Here is a 19,314-nt window from a genome sequence, read left to right as displayed (position 1 = left end):
AAAACACGGCTGAAGAAGGTGAATGGCACTGGTCCTTCCATACACATTTAAACATCCTATGCTGTAATGAATACAGCCATGTATCTGACAACCTAAATATTGCACACACAAAGCAATGCAAACACATTATGAATAATCAGCAACACCCTTTTTATTTTTCAATGAGTCAGAATGCAATTTAATGCTGAAGGACCCCTAAGAGCTGTCATAACAGCAATCATGTTTCTTTTCAGAACATGTGGTTAAACTGTGGGCTTAACAACAGATAAAAATCAAGAGCTTTGAGAGCTTATACAGCACAAAAGCCTCTATACAATGCTGTTCAAAGATTCCTGAAAAGCTATGCACTCAAATAATAACATCCAAAAGCATATTTCCTCCTTCCCTTTAGATGTCTAACATGGTTGAAGTAAACAAACAAACAAACAAATCCAGGCCAACATGTAAACTTATCCAAAAATATTTTCAAATCCTGTTTATAGCCCTTGATTTGAAAAGGCAATCCTCGGTCTAGGCAGACTAGCCTCTATTTTACAGAGATTACTTGTTCATAGATTTGAATAAGTCATCTCTGGAATATAGAGGAACACCAGCCTAGGTTGAGGAGTAGTCAGGAGTGTCCTGGGGGCAACTACAGCCAGATGGGTCCAGAGTTTCTTTGACACATGCACATATACTTGTAGAAGGGATCTTGTGGACATGTTCACTAACAACTGGAGATTCCAAAAACTTGGTAGAAAACAATGTCTACACTAATATAACTGCAGCATAAGAATATACAGAAAAATGGGAGCTCTCGCAAAAAGTACAGTCAAGCGGTGTCAGGGAAATTGAATTTGTATTATTTGTTATTAAGCAAATCAATGTAAAACACAATGTATCATTATTACTGTATACACCTACTCACAAATGTCTCTTAGGCAAGTCTCTTACCATTCAACATGGATTTACTGTGGTTTTACGGTAGTTCACTATGGATTCAACATACCTTCAGTATAGTTTACCATCGTTTACCATAGGCCTAATATAAACCATGGTATACTATAGTCTATGTCTATACCATAAACCACTATTCCCCTAGTTCAGGATAGCATGGCACAGTGAATGCTAGATGTGAAACTTGTTTAACCACCGTACAAATGTGTTAAAAGTGCAGACATTTACCAAAGAAAAGGTCGTAAGAGCTTCTCGACAAGTTTTGACCCTGTTTCTTTTTCAGATCTCTACGCATGCTGTCATAATTTGAATAAAGTCTAAATACCGAAGCAATCAGCAGAAACAGCAAAAAAACAACAAGAACAAGACACAAAGACAGAGACAGATCGCTATAACCTTTGGACTTCATGCTGACATTTTAATAATAATACAAAGTAAAAAAAAATTCTCTCTTGATGCAGCAATGATTTATGACAGCGACTTTATAAACAGCAGACTATTGGCCAGTCTTCGATGGAATGTATTTTGCTTCCTCCAACTGCATTTCCATGGAAACAGTGATCCCACAGCAATTAAACACATATTAAGCTGCCAATGGATGCGAGTGAGATAACAGGCAAGTTATGAGCCAGAACAGAGGATTCAGGGTTTTAGATTTGCTATTGTTTGAGTTATTATAAATGATAACCAAAAGGTCTCTCAAGAGTGAATGACTTTAAATGTGACTCCGAGATCAGACACTAAAGAAGCCCATTATCGTCAAGATCACCAGGCTGACCCTAGAGTTAATGCCAATTAGATTACAACAATACAAATGTAGTACTTTTATGAACAGAATGAAAACGTTTTTTCTTGTGTCTAGACTGTATTGTTAGACCAGAACATGTTCTATGTGCACTGTAACCTATTTGTTTATTTAAAAAACAAATGCTTTCTCCTTTTCTCTAGTGCTTGGCAATCCCATATGTTCTTTGTCAGCCTGTGAGAGTGTCACTAGGGACCTGGCAGATGTCTACTGGAAGAGTTCCTTTAAATTAGACCTCAACCAATCTTCCTCCAAAACAATGGGATAGCGATGCTCTCTGCCACAGTGAACCACACAAATGGTTGAACAATTACTCTTTATTACATACTACTTGCAAGGAAGATTCCAGAGGCACCAAAGTGTACATTTAACCCCACTCTAATGTCATGTTTCCACAGGAGCTGCCTTTGAAACAGCAGCAGACAGAGACAACTGTTTGATCTAATGTTGTCTAAAACAGCGCACAGTCTCATTTACAGGCAAACGTGAAGACATCAACGCTGCTCAGCCTGAGCCAGGTAGCATACCCCATCTCGCAGCGCCGCTCTGGCCGAGGCGGGAGGAAGTGCCTGTGCTCGTGTGGGGCCACATGTGGAGCAGCTGCCAGTGAGAACCGCAGGCTATGCCCTGGGGAGCAGCACTCTGATACACAATCCGCTGAACTACTCATTAAAAGGGATGGATTCAAGGCCGCTGTTGACTAGCATGAAGTGAGAGGTTGGACAAGCACCATTTACGCGACAAACATCACAACAGGGAGCGCACAGCATTTTCATCCATGCATTACATCTAAGGGGAACAAGACATGAACACTAATTCACAGCAGCAGGTTAGTGTGCTTATAAATGCTCGCCTACCGTAGACAGGAAAATAGCATCAGTGCTGATTGAGCGCCGCAGGACCTCATAGCATACTGTGCTTTTAAGTCAGCGAGACTTCCACTGAGGGCGACAGCTCTGGCTTCAGGGTGATGCCTTCTTTTGCAGACAAATATCGGGATTGGGGAAACTCTGAATTTTTGCTAATATCCAGGGTGTCTTAGGCTGTGGATCTTTGCAGTGTACTATGGGTACACTATGGCTGCTGGCTGTCTGTCTGCCACCATGGCACAGGGGGCATGAGGAAAATAAAATATCAACAGACATACCATGGATAAAGAATTTGTTCTACCAATTACACCATTGTTGTGATGGGCTCTCCCTTAAACCCTTTTCAAATGCTCAAAGTGGCTCTCTGACACATGTGTTACAAAGGCCAAAGACCCCTCCTGGTTTGATTCAGACATTAGTGATGCTTTATTTCACATTGACTTGTGGGTCATACTTGTACAACAAGAGACGTTTGGTCATTACTTATGCATTCATCATATCATTGTAGAAGGCACAAAACCATATTCTACCAAATGAGGATGTTTATAGATTTCATGAGGTGATAAGAATTAACAGATCTGTTAGCATTTACTTCTCTTTAGAAGATACATTGAAACTGTAGCCTATACCTAGTGGCTGTTTGCTGTATTTTAGCAAACATTTAATTTTTATTTTTATTTTTAATAGTGCAAAATGCTTAAGGGCTCATAATTCACTATATATTTGAATAAAGTGTTTATTTGTTGTTTTTCCTTCTTTAAATTAACATTGTAATTAACACTTTTTAACACTATTATTATTATTATTATTATTATTATTATTATTATTATTATTATTATTATTATTAACTGCAGACTGATGTTGAAAACTTGGATTTTTTTTTGCATTTCATTTGTGCATTTTGTACATTGTTTTTAAGTGATAAAAGGTAAATTTACTGCATTTTAAAAACAATGTCCAATAATGTCAAGCCCTGAAACAGAGCTGCACAGATATGAGGAAGAAAAAGTGCTGAATGTTGATAGGAATCAACAAGTCATATTTATTTATATAAAAGTTATACCATTGTCTCTGCTATTTCTATTGCCACTTTTTAATAAAATTCTAGGAGAGAAAAGGTTTCTTAAAGACTCCAGTACATGAAAGAGGCTGCTAATATGAACTATATCCGGCCTGCCGAGATGGAACACTGCGTTTGCCAGAAAAACCTGAATGCCCATGAAGATGCCTATATGCATTTGCTTTTGAAGTCAAGGCTCCACGATACCAACAGCCAACCCCTCAAGTGTAAAGCGCTCAACGACTGTCATATAAATACATGTGCACTTGGATAGAGTTCCTTCACACAGAAAGCCTGAGTGAGTGAGTGTGTGCCTGTGTGTTTGGCTGCAAAGCTTCACTTAAGGCAGTTTTCAAATTCAACCATCTTTCATGTATTCCATAAAAGAAGAATCCATTCTGACAAGGAGTTCCACCAGATTAGATTCTGGGTTGCATTTCTGTAGGCTGATGAATCAAGGCCCTACAGAGAAGGAGGGAGAGAGGCAGAGAACAAAATCACGGTCACCTGAAGTACAATAGTGGAAAAGGGGGATAAATATAGCACAGACTGTCAAACAGACTTACTGTCCAAGTGTAATTCAATGTTCAGTGTCATTTCTTCCTGAGTTGAATGGTCCAGATCAGGGAAGGCTACCATATGCAAAAAAAAAGCTGGAGAACAGGGAGATCCTAGTCAAGTCATGACTGAGTGGCTCAACAGCCTCAACTTGTGTTTTCTGCATTTTAAAGTGACAAATGTATGTCAACAAAATAACATTCGGACTTTGCTTAATTAACATGTAAAAATGTCATACAAAGCAGATCGACCAGTGACCTGTTCAATCAACGAGTCTCTTGCCAGCAGCTCCTTATTGATTAAATTGATCATCAACCGAGTCAGTGAGAGAGCATACTTGATAGCAATAGTGTCTTGTGCGAAGTTCCGCCTCTCTGGACAAGATATTATGTCAATAACACGCACCCTATTGGAAAGACACTTTCTCCTCTATTTAGACTCTCGGTACACTCTTGTGTATTTGGACATTGTATTTGTAAGAGGACATTGTTCAGTTTAGGCCATGTTTAACTAAGCAGCCTTTTTGCATCCTCTTGTATATTTAATTATTTTAATTATTTAAATGAACTTACCTATAGGTTTAAAAGTGCCTTTCACAGCAGTCTTAGTGTAGCATTTATATTGTGAAATGCAGCCACTAAATACAGCTCAGTGTCATCTTGTGGGACATAAACTACGAGCCAGATGTTTTTCAAAAGATTTTTCAGGTCAGTCACACTGAGATATATTTGAGCACATGAGCACTCATAAGCCACATTAATGATTTTTTATACATGAGCATGTAAAACAGCACATAACAGTCCCGGACAGTCACAAAGCACATATTAGCTTCCGTTTATAAATTCAATGGTAAAGTTCATTGCCACATACAGAATACTGATTGCTCCATAAAACCCAGAAAAGTCAATGCAATTGTAAGTAAGTTCAAACCCTTCTTTTTTAATTTTCTATCATCATCTCAAGGAAATTAGACCTGTATTTTGTTCCTCAGTGAACACCAGCATAATTGCTTTCATGTAGAACTACAGATCCCATATATCTTTCCCAGACTACTGAAAAATAATGGAAAAATAAAAAACTCATAGTAATTTTCTCTGCAATATAAGAACCAAACTTAGCTCTTAAATCCAATGAAGATAAATTAAGTTATTGTTTGTATACAATATGCTTCTAACAAACATTATGCAATGCATACTTTTAGAAGCATATTCTGACAATAACATAGGGCTAGTGATTTCTGTGAAATAATGTGCCTGTTAAATAATATCAGTCTGTTTTATGATATGATTTACTTTATGTCTGTTACTCCAGTCCTGTTTTTTTTAATTAATGATTAATATATTTTATACATTATAAAATAACTACTACTACTATCACTTCTACTACTAATTATTGGAGTACACTGCAGTTTAGCACTGAGGGGGTTATCTGCAGTTAAACACAATATGCAGTTATATGTAAAGTAAAATGAGGAATCTCTGGGCTAAAAACTATACTGAAAACATCTGCATCAGAGGTGTGTGTGTGTGTCTATGTGTGTGTCTCTGAGTGACATCTTTCAGCATGCACTGCACAACTATAACTGTCAAGGTGTTTCCCCAAAGTGCCTTCATGTCTCAGGTTCACAGCAAATATTTGAAGAGCCAGAGGAAAACAAAGCATTAGGCCTCTGTCTCGAATCTAGGCTTCTGAGGTACCAGCCTCACTTTCCTTTCTAAGACACAGCAAAGGAGTAGGCGTAACATTTGGTTGTCTGTATACTTCATCTGAATCAGTGTGTTCTGAGCCTTGATAGTGAATTGAAATCCTTATCTTAGTGTTCACAGATCTGAGGGGAAAATCCAGGGAGGTGTGCAATGTCAAAATCAGTGTAAAAGCCAATTAGTGTTGGTATTCATGGAAGCCAAATATGAGAAGCAGAGCTCAAGAACCAGTCAAGTGGAAAAAAAAGAAAGATACAGAGAACATTAAAATAAAGTTGTTGTTTTTTCTTGTATAAAGAGAAAGAATGCTGCTTTCTTCTTGTCTACAGTCTACAATCAGAATAGCCTGTTATAGCGGGCCTGCAGATATTTCAAATGAAAAGGCAAGAAGGCTTTTGCATCGGTTATGTCAGCTCCACAAAATTCTTTGATAAAAGTAAATTATCCTTAAATACATTAACCACCCCCATCCCTAGCCCACAATAATATGTTGTTTTTGTATTGAACCTAAACAACAGCAAAAAAGAAACGAACAAAAAAACCTGTACATCATTTAGATGTATAGCTCATTGTCTGTGGTACTGTGTTCCAGGCAGTTGAAAAATAAATAAATAAATATATGCAAGGCTTAATGATTATTGCCTCTAAGATTTTAAATGAATATTATATTTGGGATCCATCATTAAACAGAATGTATCACAAGTACTAAATATCTGGGTTTAATGTGTAGATAATTAGACCAGTCATCATTTTCAGCCGTCCACCACAAAAATATTGTTAGATGCAGTAAGACTTATACCAATTAGCAGTGACAAAGTCTGTAGGGTGTTGATTTTATTCAGCAGCTGTACATTTTCATCTTGTCTTTTCAGACACTTATTGATAAACACAGAAACCCATCTGTTATGTGCAGCTTCTCGGAATTGTCCCTATAGAGAATTGTTAAGCAGTGTTAAATGACATAAAATATGAATACCAGCACTGCTTAACCAAGAATAACACCCCCCTCCAAACACCTTCTCCACACATGCTTGGAAGTGTAAACAGCTCTTCCCCAAAATAGACACATATCAGCATTAAACACAGAAGCCCAATTTTCAATCAATGAAAGCTCATTTTTAAGATTGATCTCATTCAGAATGATTCTACCTCAGCCTCCATTTTTCTCCTTTTTTTGTTTTTGAAAATGTTTGTGTTGGGCCTGATTAGTGTAAGAAAAAAGGAGCAGATATTGGCAGCAGTGAACGAAAGCATGCAGGATAAACTACACAGTCAGTCCCGCCTTCCTCCATTGAATTATACAGCACTGCACAAAAGCAAGGGAAACACTATTCCTTTTGCCCGTTAACAAGTACAATTACCCACCACAGGTATTTCCTCTTTTTCCCCCCTCTTTTTTCTTTCTTGTATTAATTGTTGTTAATTACCGAGAGGCATTCATTTACACCTCTGAAACGTTCCAGCCTAGCAGACTTCTTTCTGCCAAATTCTGGCCTGTGTGGATGCATTCAGGCGTACGGCTCTTTTCTTAAGAACCCAGGATCAGTCAAATAAAGATCACTGTAAAAGGTTTGGGCTACAGTGAAAGAGGGTCTGTCTCTGGGTTATTTGTCTTTCAGGCGGGCACACTTTTCCACCTGTGAGCAGTGCCCACACACATTTCTCCTTTATCGCTTCCACAAATCCCGCGCTAATCCCGGCATCGGTCAAGTTCTGATGGATTACAGTGCTGAGGAGGAGAATCTGTGGGAAGCTAACCTGATCTGCTGGTCACTGAATAAAATCGCATCAATACAAAATAAATGACATTGGCAGATGATTAAACCTTTCATTGATATTCTGCAGATTAATATTATCACATTTTCCCTTAATCCCTTCTACATGTGGGATATGTGATGCTTCTTCAGTACTTGAATATAATATAAAAGATCCCATTTCACAGTGTGTAATATTTTTTCTAGCTTCAGCAGTGTCAGTACAAACTTCTGCATGTTATTTCGTGTTTGTTTTGACAAGCAGGCAGATAAAAGAGTTCATAGAAAACTAACCTAATTTTACACATCAAACCTGAAAAATAGTAAAAGTAAAAGTTTAAAAGGCTGATTTAAATGATGAGACATATAGAACACATTCACGTCTCCAACAGGAAATGAACGTCAGTTTTATGTAAGATGAGAACGTTCTGTTTCTAAAGTTACTAGCTGAATATGATTTCTTTTCACATTTATGTATTAGTATTTTGAACGATAGCCTTTTCTGGCTCGTCTGCTTGGCTCAGTGTTTGCTAAGCCAGTTTGATGCTTCACTGCTTCACTTCTCTTTCAATTCTTAAGCAATCACTGAACAGCAAATGTCCACTCTCTACTTGCATGGCTACAAAACAAACCTCTCTCTTTCTCACTCTCTCTAGGTACCTACATACATATATGTATGCACCCGCACACACTATATCACTGTACATACTGAGATCAAATATAAAGATAGGCATTCACTGAGTATTTAACAGGCCTCATTGACTTCGGCAGTCCTCTTATCAGAAGGCCAGACGGACACTGTGCCAGTCCAACTGTAGCACAACATCTAGCACAAAGACAGAAGTGGATCTGTATGGTCTTTTACCCCTAATGTTAACCCCAGAGCTACTTTACTAGATTGAGAGTCAGACAGTAAACAGCAATCCAAAAAGGCTTGTTGTGTATTTTTCAAAATATTAATAAAAAATAAAAAATATATAATAATATTAATAATACTACTACTAATAATAATGATGATGATGATTATTATTATTATTAGTAGTAGTAGTAGTAGTAGTAGTAGTATAACTTATGCAACAATATGGTATTTGTTATAGTGGTCTTGATAACATTTTCTATTGCCTTCTAGACCCTGTTTTTTAGACCTTGTGCAAGCCATACTGATTGGATATGTGTAATCAGACTGGTATAATGCAAATCTGACAGTTTTTCCCCACAAATATCTAGCCCCCTCTCCACCACACTAAATATGCAGACACAGATCGCTCAGCAGTCTGAGAGACAAATTAACCACAATATACATCTTTCGTACATTGTTTTATAAATGAACTGAAACTTTGACCTACCTTTGAATTGCGCACTAAAACGGCTACCCAATTGCAAACATTATGGTAGAAAGTGGCTAAAATACTTTATATTACAATATACTGGGTAGACGTTTGTAATTTGCTGGCAGGACAAACTTTTGGTGTAATCTAGGCTATACTTTGGGAACCTGCACGTATTTGATATTCTGTCTTTTCATATATGTTTTCCATCAATGCACTTTAATTCATCTGCACTAATTAAAAGGTTTGATTCAATCCAGAGACAAGCATCTTGTTTTTCTTTCAATTCCCTTCAGAATGATTCCCAAGGACAACATTAAGGAAACAATACCAAGGCGTGTATACAGATAAATACTTATTTTGGCAGGTGTTCATTTTCATTCTATGATGTCGATTAAGTGACAGATTACCCTCCATATTATTAATTGTTTTAGAAGCTCATACACAATTACAAATCAATCTGCCATTACAAAGATGAGTGTCCATGGAAAAAAGACTGAACTTCAAGCTGAAGGTATCTATTGATTGGAAAATTGAAAGGAAATATTTCATTTATCATGTATATCACCGTTGTACCCTTGATGAGACCAGCAATGTGTGTCTGGGTCGTTAGTTTGCCTGCTTCTTGTTAAGGCTCTGTCATTTAATGAACACTGAGCAGAGCAGCCCTGTGACTTGGCCATTACAATATCTCCTTTGAATACTGGGCTTATCTGCTAATTCAATTGTGCATCTAATTCAGAATGTTAAGAACCTTCTTAACTGTGCAATAAGGGGTTATTCTCCTCACAGAATTAAAATCCATTTCTCAGTCAGCTTTTCTGAACCATAGATATTCTGAACAGGGATCAACCCCTCGGCTTTCTCATTATGTGCAATATAGCTAACCTGTCACTGGCACTGTTATTTTATGGGACTCATTTAACAGGGCTCAGTGTATATGATCCTCTTAACGTGACGTCACTCCCCTAGAGATCTACAGAGAGTATGAGACATCCATGCCTTAGGGCTGGTCATCTGGTACAGTAGGTTTCACGCTCATTTGGGAGGTCCCAGTGACAGACTAGCCAATCAGGAGTTTGGGAATTTTCCCCATGGGCTGCTGGGGCAGTGGGCCAGTGGGCCAAAGGCAAGGCAGACACAGGGGTAAGTGACACCTTAGGAGAATGATCTCCCTGGCTGTCAATTTACAACTCCCCATCCCTGGGGTCAGGGACTGGTGAGTTGTCAACCATTAGAAGACTACCTAGTTCACCCAGTGGTTGCCCCAGCACTGGCAAAAGGGTGAAGAAAAAACATGGGAATTTATTAAAATAATCTTCCCGGGCTGCTTTTCTGAGCCACTCAATTACTGGGCTGTCCGGCTCGGCTGCTTGAAAGAATACGAAGTTTCATGGCAAGAGGAAGCATACCGCTTCACCTCCAAATTCAAAGTGAAAGTAAGTAATTTGATACCTCAAAACTTTCAAACTTTTGAGCATCACCACTGGCCGCATTTCTTTACTGTAAGAACTGCTAGCATTAATTACTGAGTGGACCTAAACTGAATCAATTAAAAGGAAATCAGCAGAAGAAAGGAAGCCGGGTCAAAACACTGGACTGTGAAGCTTTGACATGCTGTAAGTAATTGCATGTTATGTCTTCATTTAATAACAGAGTGTCCACTTTTCTTTCCTGCTCCAAGTTGACTTCAGTAGTATGTTTGCAAAAATAATTAGAGGAAGACATACTAGAATTCCCTGCTGGCAGGTTACATATGAGGAAAGCAGCAGACCACTTGTAATGTGTGAGATGGTCCTGACAGTAATATGCAGGGAAGTTGTCACTAAGCGAGGTTACCCTGCTTTTTATGTAGCTATTTTATTAACTTGGACAGTATTTTAAACCATCAAACTCCACACAGCATATTTTATTAGTAATTTCAAATGTATAATGTATAATTAGATTTACCATTATGTATTGAGTATATTAATATGCTGTAGTGTCACTTTATAAACTTGCTGTCAATCCATGCTTCTAGGTTGATTTAATCAATTAGACCTGGATATTTGCATCTTACAAGTCTAAGTAAAGAGAGATTATAAAAATAAACAAAAAAGGTAATTGTTCTAATTCTTGACCTTTTTGGAAGTCATTCTGTCACACTTATTAGCTACACTAATAACATACATTAATGCAGATGGGGGATTCTACTCTTTAGCATCATTTTAAGGGATTTTTGATGCTCCCTACAACAAGCTGATGGGATTAATGAGTACATAATTATACACCTCTGATAATGTACCTTGATGAAAAGAAATGTGTTGGTAGTCCTGGTTTTCATTAAGATGCCACTGACTAGTTTTAAGGAAACCCTCCAATAAACTCATCAAGGCACTAAAGCTGCCACTGAACAAATGGCAAAAAGAGTAGAACCAAAGGTATGCACTATTCGTGTCAGAATCTCTTAAACTCTGAATCACAATGTCTCCATTTAACATCGTAGCTTTCCCTAGAATGTCCTCTGGCTGCTGCTGAAGCTGTCATGAAATTATTCAGTCTAGACGGCAGGAGAGATACAAGAAAGCCAAGACCTCCTGTTTGACTTCTGTCTCTTAATGTACTGATTACAGCATTCTAGCTTACAATCGATATAGCAGACTGTTAGAGATATACAGAACAGTGCACAAGTACACACCTAGACACAGTTCTTCTGCTAGGGGTCTGTATCTTGAGCCGGTGATACCATATATAGATGACACTGAATATTCTGCACTAATGACAGCTAGCTGAGACAGACACATTCACGATACAGGGTTGTACAACACTGAAGCAAATATATTCAGTAATACTACCTGCTGAAACACTTTTTACCAAATCTAAAGTTTCAATCTTGAATTTTTCATTTGCTTATTTATTATGGATGGACATGTCAAGAACACATTGTTTTAAATAAGCACCAAACCCTTATATAAATATTTAAATGAGCAAAGGGATTTTACAAGTGACCAGGAATGTTTCTTAAACTTGATTTGAGCCATTCATTTTTAAATACCAGATTTTTCTACCTGTAATACCTGTTAAACAGTTAAATATTTGGAGCGGTTCCTTGGCAGTTATTATTAATACATAGTGTCAAAGCAGAATATGAGCATTTATTAGTTTAGTTTTTTTTAAGGAACCAATTATAAAACAAGTGCATTCAACCCAAGTCACTAAGGTAATCAGAGCAGAACTGATTTTCAGGTAAACTGGCTTTTCCATTACCTCCAAGCATAATGACCAGCATAGAGTTTCAGAAAAGATTTTTAAATCTCCTGGTTTGATAAGTAAAATGAATATATTAGGTGTGAGTTTGTGTCTTCTTATATTCAATTATTTTATAGAAACTCTACAGTCAATCATAATAATAATCAATGTACAATCATACATAAAACACTGAGGTCAAAGGCGAGAATGATATTGCACAAAATAATGCACCAACTCTATGGAAGACTGGTATGATATCATGAATATCTGTCTCATCAATGTAGTTATGCATATGACAGCTAAAATTAGCTTTGCCTGAGTGTAAGAGGAACCAGTTCCGACAAAGCTAAAGAGTTATGTACTTTACAGTGCGCTGCTTAGCAAACAATATAAGGCATTAAGAGAGGCATAATTAAGAACTCCCATAGTTGGATGAGAAATATGGTTGCTTATAGTACTCTGTAGGTAACATACACTGTGACTGCATTTGTTTTGGTTTGGAGAAGAATAAGAAAGATATGAACTTCAAATGCTTGGCTGTCATCGTCATCCCCTCCCACTTGATTTCAAAAACATGAAATAATTGCACAAGCAAATTCATTTTCTGGATTGGAGTTGGGGCTGCTGGATAGACCTCCCCGTTTTGGCACGGCATCTGGATGCTCAGCGAGTTTGTTCAGGGAGTATGCTTATTACTAGCTACTGTCATTTATCATTCCATTGCAATCCTGTGATTTATCAGTCCTAATTAACAGGCAATCCCTGATATGAGTTGTGATGTATAAATTAACACCTCCTACTCTGAGATAATTGTGCTGCTACACATAAAACCCTAAAAATATCGCTAGAATGAGTCGAGATTCAATCTGCATTATACTTTGCAGCATTCCCCTTTAAATATAGAGCGATTATCACACTGCACTGTAGAAGACAGGTGCGCAGTACATTTATTTTAAGATTTGGTGATAGGGAGGCTACTGTTAAAGACTGTTTTAGAACTTGGTAAATCCACTGCAAGGAATTCTAATGGTTTTGCAGTTGAAATGAGAACAACAAAAGAACAAAACACTATGTATCTAAATGTAATTATCCACTGGAATTGGTTGTGCCACAATACATGCAGTGGCACATACAGTTAGGCCAAGCTTAGCAAGTCCAGGGCTGTGTTTAGTCAAAGTAAATAAAATAGCTGTACAATGTCTGAGAATATTTACTGAGTATGTTTTGACAATAGCTTCAACCTAGCAAAATGCCGATTTACATTGAGTTTAAACAAGTTGTGGCAAATAACACATAGTCAAGACTTTAGTTAATAGATTGGTTTGGATAAAGTGCTTTAAAATGTTATGGACAGATGGTGCTAAAAAACTTTTCTACAGTTAAATGGTGTCTGTATTAACAGTCACTAACTGTAGTCCTACGCTTTACTTTAGTTAAGGGCTCAGGAAATATACAATGGCTTCAATTGCCATTTACAGAACATGACTACAATACCCAATGCATGGTCCAACAGTGCAGTGTCCTGACTGTCCATTACTTTCTGTGGGTTCTCAACACAATGGTACCATGAATTACATGCTCAGCTGGTGTGGAGTTATTAATGTACGTCACTGTCATCCAGGAACATCACGCCCTGACACTTTGAACAGACCAAGAGTTATCAAAGTACTTCCGATCACATTTGTCTCTACACCCATATTCATTACTCTCTAAAATAAAATGGCTTTAAATGCTGCAGGAAATATTCCTATTTATATTTATTTCTTTTTCTGAGGCAAGGTGTTCAAGATGCCTAACACGAAGCTTAAGAAAATGGAACAACACAAGAGCAACAGCAGGCAGGAATGTGACTTTCTGTAGAGCAACTAATAGACACACAAAAACTGAGTCATGTAATCCTTTTTTGTAACTAGAGAGGACCAGAGGGGGACAGTCTTACTGATGTTTTTCTTTCATTTTTTTCCATTTCAGTTTAAATTCCACTTTTCCTGTTTTGAAGAAGCAAGACCTGTGAAGCCTCAAACACGACAGATTAGAAATGGATACAAGTGTTAAATTTAACTGGGCATCCTCTTGCCTTCTCAAAAAGACTACCATTAGCAATACCTTGGAGCATTTTACTTGCACTCACAGTTGAGCATCAGGCTAAAAGCAGTTCATGAATGATACCCAGACAAACTTAGGCTGGCAGTGTCTCAGCAGGGCAAGGCCATTATCACACTACAAAGACAACCCTTCAGCCACAAGTTACCATTTTCAAAATTGCTTGCATTCTTTTTTTCCCACTCTGTGTTTCCTCTTGGATCAGAAATGTCACTATTATTTGATGGGCCCATAGCACTCATATTTAAAGTTTGCTTGTTCTCCCTGTAAGGTTAATTTATGTTTTAGGCATTTTTGTCCTCCTTGTTGTTTTCCTCATCTAAAGAAATGTTTTAGATGCTGATCTTTTTCGGTTTGTATATCTACCTGTTTTGCTGCATGCCTTTGCCACATTCTGCAATCCATTTTGTGAAACACTAGCCTGTTCCTTAACAGAACACCCCTCCTTTGCCAAGGAATAGACTGCTTACACACAATAACATTCATATTTGATCTCTTTAATTAGAGACAATGGGAACTCCTTCGCTGTTTCTAGTCCACAAACAAAAACAGAGTAAAAATAGAAGAAACAGTGCATACCCTTTGGAAATTGACTTAATTCAAATGTTTTATGTAGAACAAAAATCAACAGATATTGTGAGAAAATATCTAGAGCTGTACAGCAGAGGGGGCATTGATTAGAATGTTTTTTTATGCACACACATACATTCATACAATAATTTAACATCATAAGTTTATAATTAGTATGCATGACATGCTTGCTAATCGTTTTTCTTCTGAGATAATTTGGTTTAACGTTAAAACATTGCAGTGAATTCTGTTATTTATGCACGGTGCTCAAACCTTCATTTTTTTTTATTCCATATGGAGCTTTCAATTACATAATTAATCTGGTAATTTGATCTATTGCACATAACCTAATTTAAAGGTCTTCTATAGTTTACAACTTCAAAGATTATTTTGATTCAACGTACACTACATAATTTGCAGCCTGCTATTCATCCAGTTAACCTGCTACGCGGACCAATTAGGTTACTGGGCAGAAAATACCCTAATGTAAGTTTATGTACTTGCTATAAGCATCCAAGCCCTTGCTACTCGACGCACATGAATACAATTGACTTGGTGTAAGACGAAGAAAACGGACAGTTCATAATTTAATTGAATCAGCAAATGGTCTGTTCATTTGTGATTATTTATACCATTGTTATTGTTTGTTTATCTCAATGTATGGACGTTTACGTTGCGTTATCTCGATGCCAAGTTGAGCTTAATTTAAACAGCTTTAATCGACAGTGAACTTCACTGATTGAAATCCATTCTCACTAAAACTGATTCAGCTCATTTGGAACTATTTGAGCAACGTTATTATGTGATGAGGTGCATATCTGTGCGTGAGTCCACATTTATATTGCATTGGTTTGTAAGTAAAAACAAATACCCATCTCTACGTATAACACTACACTACACTTGCTGTGATGTTAATTTTAATTTCCCCCACAGCACCCAATGAGAGATTCCTGTAGAGAAAATAAATTACTCCTAACGCAGAAAAAATGGGAGTTGGAGCCTTACAAGCAAACAAATAATAATAATAATAATAATAATAATAATAATAATAATAATAATAATGCAGTTAATATTCCTTCACGGTCCCAATAGAAATGTAAAAATGTAGATCCCAACGTATTGCACAACTTTACTCCGGTGAACACGTCTTAATGAGAACAGTTTTTTTTTTCTTCTTCTTCTTTTTTTAGCAGCCTTACACCCAGCTAACACACAACGTTCTGACAACATTGCAGCAACGTAATATTGTTAGCTGTGCATTTCATATCGCTTCGGGTTATGCACCCCCTGGAGGGCGTGGTTTTTCGAGGGAAGCGCAGATTTTGTTCCCAAAGTATTTAAAACAATATGCATAACTACCATGCATTCTGGAATGTCCTCACAGGTGCCTCAGCGCTGACGTAAAAGCAGAACTGCACAACGTCACTGTGTTCTTGCTTTAAAACATTATGTCGTGTGGTTAAAAGTTCAGCACGTTCACTCTGACAGTCTCTGGCAGATTGAAGCCCAATGTGAACTGCGAACCAAATGCATGAGCAAGAGGCTTTTAACCGGGACGCGCAGTCCTTTCGGCACCGCCGCTGGAGCGCATCTGGAGACGCGTGTTTCCCTGAGGTGCACCTTTGGATTTTGGATAGTGACAGCCAGTTTGGTCTTCTGCTTCTTTCACGTAACTAAGATGTTCTAAATATGCATTCAAGAAAAGCAACTCTGGACATGCCAGATTCACTAACATGGTGAGAACTAGGGTGTCTGTATTATCCTCACATGGTTTTCAATAATCTCGATTTGTAACAGAAATAAATCCAATACATGTATATCGTTTAAGACTGCCACATCTGTATCGTTTAAACAGTATCACAGGGGTGGATAAGTAAAAATATTCAATTTGCGGATGCGGCACATTTGTTAATTAACTCATTAACTACAGGATTCCATTCTTATATATAAAACAAACAAACAAACAAAATCGCTTTTGTAACTTGACGTGTCTCCACAGCTCTCGGGCGTTGCTCAGTTTACAACCCAGTTTATTGGCAATAGCTCACCCTAATGAAAACCCATTTAAATCATTGCCTTGTTTTTTTCTGGGATTGCTTCGTGTAAAATGCTGCGATAAATCCAGCACCTGCCAGACAGAGAAACTACTGGGAGAGGGAGGACCAGAGCAATAACGATTGACAGACAATTGAAATATGACTCAAACTAACGGCCATATGGATATTGTAGTTATTCGGACACCAAAATATTGCGTGTTGAGAGAACGGGGGTGGGAAGCATGATAAAAGGGGAATGCAGGTAGGTTTACCCAATCTACACTGAAAATATCCAGTTATGTATTATTCAAGAAAAAATATTAGAAGCACAGAATTGATTATAAGACTGAAAACAATTAATGTACAGGTATGCACGCAACCCTCTCTTACCTGAAAAAGCCGCAAAATGTTCGCGACCATGATGGACACCGAACTTGCCGATGCTCCTATCACCCCGACCACCTTCTCGGGCTTCACAAACACGGGGGGCTCTCCGTTGGTACACCTCACATCCGAAGTGTCCTTCTGTATGAGAGCCTGCACGAAAGTCAGGGACTGCTCCAATGCGTAAGTGTCCCTGGAACACGTATCCAGGACCCGGGCGCCTAAGGTGATATTGGGCAAGAGCTCGTCGTCACTATTAATTTGGTCCAAAGCATACATCATTGCTTCCAGTCTGTGGATCCCGTTTTCCTTTTTGATATCCCCACACGGCATCCCGGGGATACCTCGGGCATGCACGGGGAAAAGGCCACCCAAGGTCAAGTCCCCCTCGATTCGTATAGAATGGGGCGCATAAATCTCCTGCGACAGCGTCAACTCCACCACGACCCTTGCCACCCACAGCACTCTCCATAGAAAGTCGGGTTTACATGCTGTGCTGAAGCTGGCCATGGCTCGCCGATGCTGGCTAGAAAAGGCTAAAAAGGCACCTGTTTAAAACATAGAGGCTAGATTTTGGAGGCGTCTGAAGTCATTAGAAAAGAAGCCATTCCACGATGAAAGAAAAACAAAATCTCCCAATAGCTTCTGGAGGAATATCGCGCAATTCGCCCAAAACTGTGCCAAGCTGTGCCCAGTGCTGGAGACGGAATGGAGCAGCGTTTGGCGTCGCTTGTTGCTCCGAAGACAATCCTGGTGAATGAACGTCAGTGCAGTCTAATAAACAAAAGACATAACTACAATAAAAGGTGTATAAAATAAAGGACAGGAGCGAAACCCACCCAGGTATAGCAGGAGACAGCGCAACAATATTCCAAGACTCGGGAATATGAATTACAGTGGTCCACACCGCACTGCTATCACTGTGCCATAATGCATCTCTAGTTCGCAAGAAAATGAAAAATAAAATAAGAAAATGTACAATCCTATGTGACAACTATTTGGAAAAGTTTTGATTGATAGAGAAACCTCCCATGTCTATTATTATTCTCTCGGAAAAGAACGAACCAAGAAATGGTTCATTTTTTAAATCCAGCGCAGCTGCGTAAAAATCCTCCCCGTTCAAACGAACTTCGCGTCGGTTTCGTGTTGGCTCAGGTGTCGCGGTGCTTTAATACAGGTCCATTCTCCCTTTAGTCACCTCGTATCACTGGCAGGAAAGGGAAAAAAACCGAAAGGATGGAGAGAAGCGACAAGAATACAAGTGTCTTCCGCGCTGAGCTCTAATGGAAAGGAATGACGCCTCCTCTCACTCCACCCCGAATCAAATATGCATTTGTCAAATGAATGGCTCAATGTGGAGGGCTTGCACGGCGCGATCATGTGCCAATTTCCACATGCTATCGATGTAAGGATGTGATTTAAACCAAGTGCTATTAGTACTCTAGGGCTGGCTTCCCTTTACACGAGTTTAGCGTTTCACAGAAGTGCTCGCCTGGTGAATTTAGAAGCGTCATTAAGTTTGTAACCTATTTTCCCCCCACTGCCATATGCTTTCATTTTGTCCTGTCACACAGGGAGAGAGTCGATTTCCTCGGTATTTCGGTGCAGTGTTGTGTGTTCTAGCATCAGTCCAATTCAACGGGCGTGTGTTTGAATAAACGGATTGTGTATAATAGAGGAATTGGATTTGTTTCCAGGAAAGCGGAGAGCTAAGACGTCGCAGCATCACACTGCGAGAGAGGGAGCGTATGAATTACTAATCGGGTACACCCTGCACTTCTCCGTGTGCTCCCCTGCCTCTCTCTCTCTCTCTCTCTCTCTCTCTCTCTCTCTCTCTCTCTCTCTTCGTTTTTCAAGAACTGATTTTATGAGCCCCTCTCTCTCCCCCATGGACTCTAATTTCTTGATTAGGAAAATATATGACCTCTGATACAGTCTGATTCAATGGTTTCAGAATGATTGCACATAGGCTGCCTGACA

The 19,314-nt window shown here is 38.5% G+C and overlaps 1 protein-coding gene across 1 annotated transcript in view; it reads right to left on the bottom strand.

Moving 5' to 3' along the window:
- grm7 (glutamate metabotropic receptor 7) overlaps nucleotides 1-18,633 on the bottom strand; it is a 240,999-nt gene extending 222,366 nt beyond the window's left edge. Inside the window, exon 1 of the mRNA XM_066698280.1 lies at nucleotides 17,341-18,633. Within this exon, the coding sequence (XP_066554377.1) occupies nucleotides 17,341-17,844 (504 nt within the window). The 5' untranslated portion in view covers nucleotides 17,845-18,633. The remainder of the gene's footprint in view (nucleotides 1-17,340) is intronic.
- Between the last annotated feature and the right edge of the window lie 681 nt (nucleotides 18,634-19,314).

This window comes from Amia ocellicauda, chromosome 3 (assembly GCF_036373705.1).
Source record: "Amia ocellicauda isolate fAmiCal2 chromosome 3, fAmiCal2.hap1, whole genome shotgun sequence".
In the NCBI taxonomy this organism is placed as follows: domain Eukaryota; kingdom Metazoa; phylum Chordata; class Actinopteri; order Amiiformes; family Amiidae; genus Amia; species Amia ocellicauda.
Note: the sequence above shows the minus strand (reverse complement) of the source record. Positions and strands in the feature narration are given on the sequence as shown.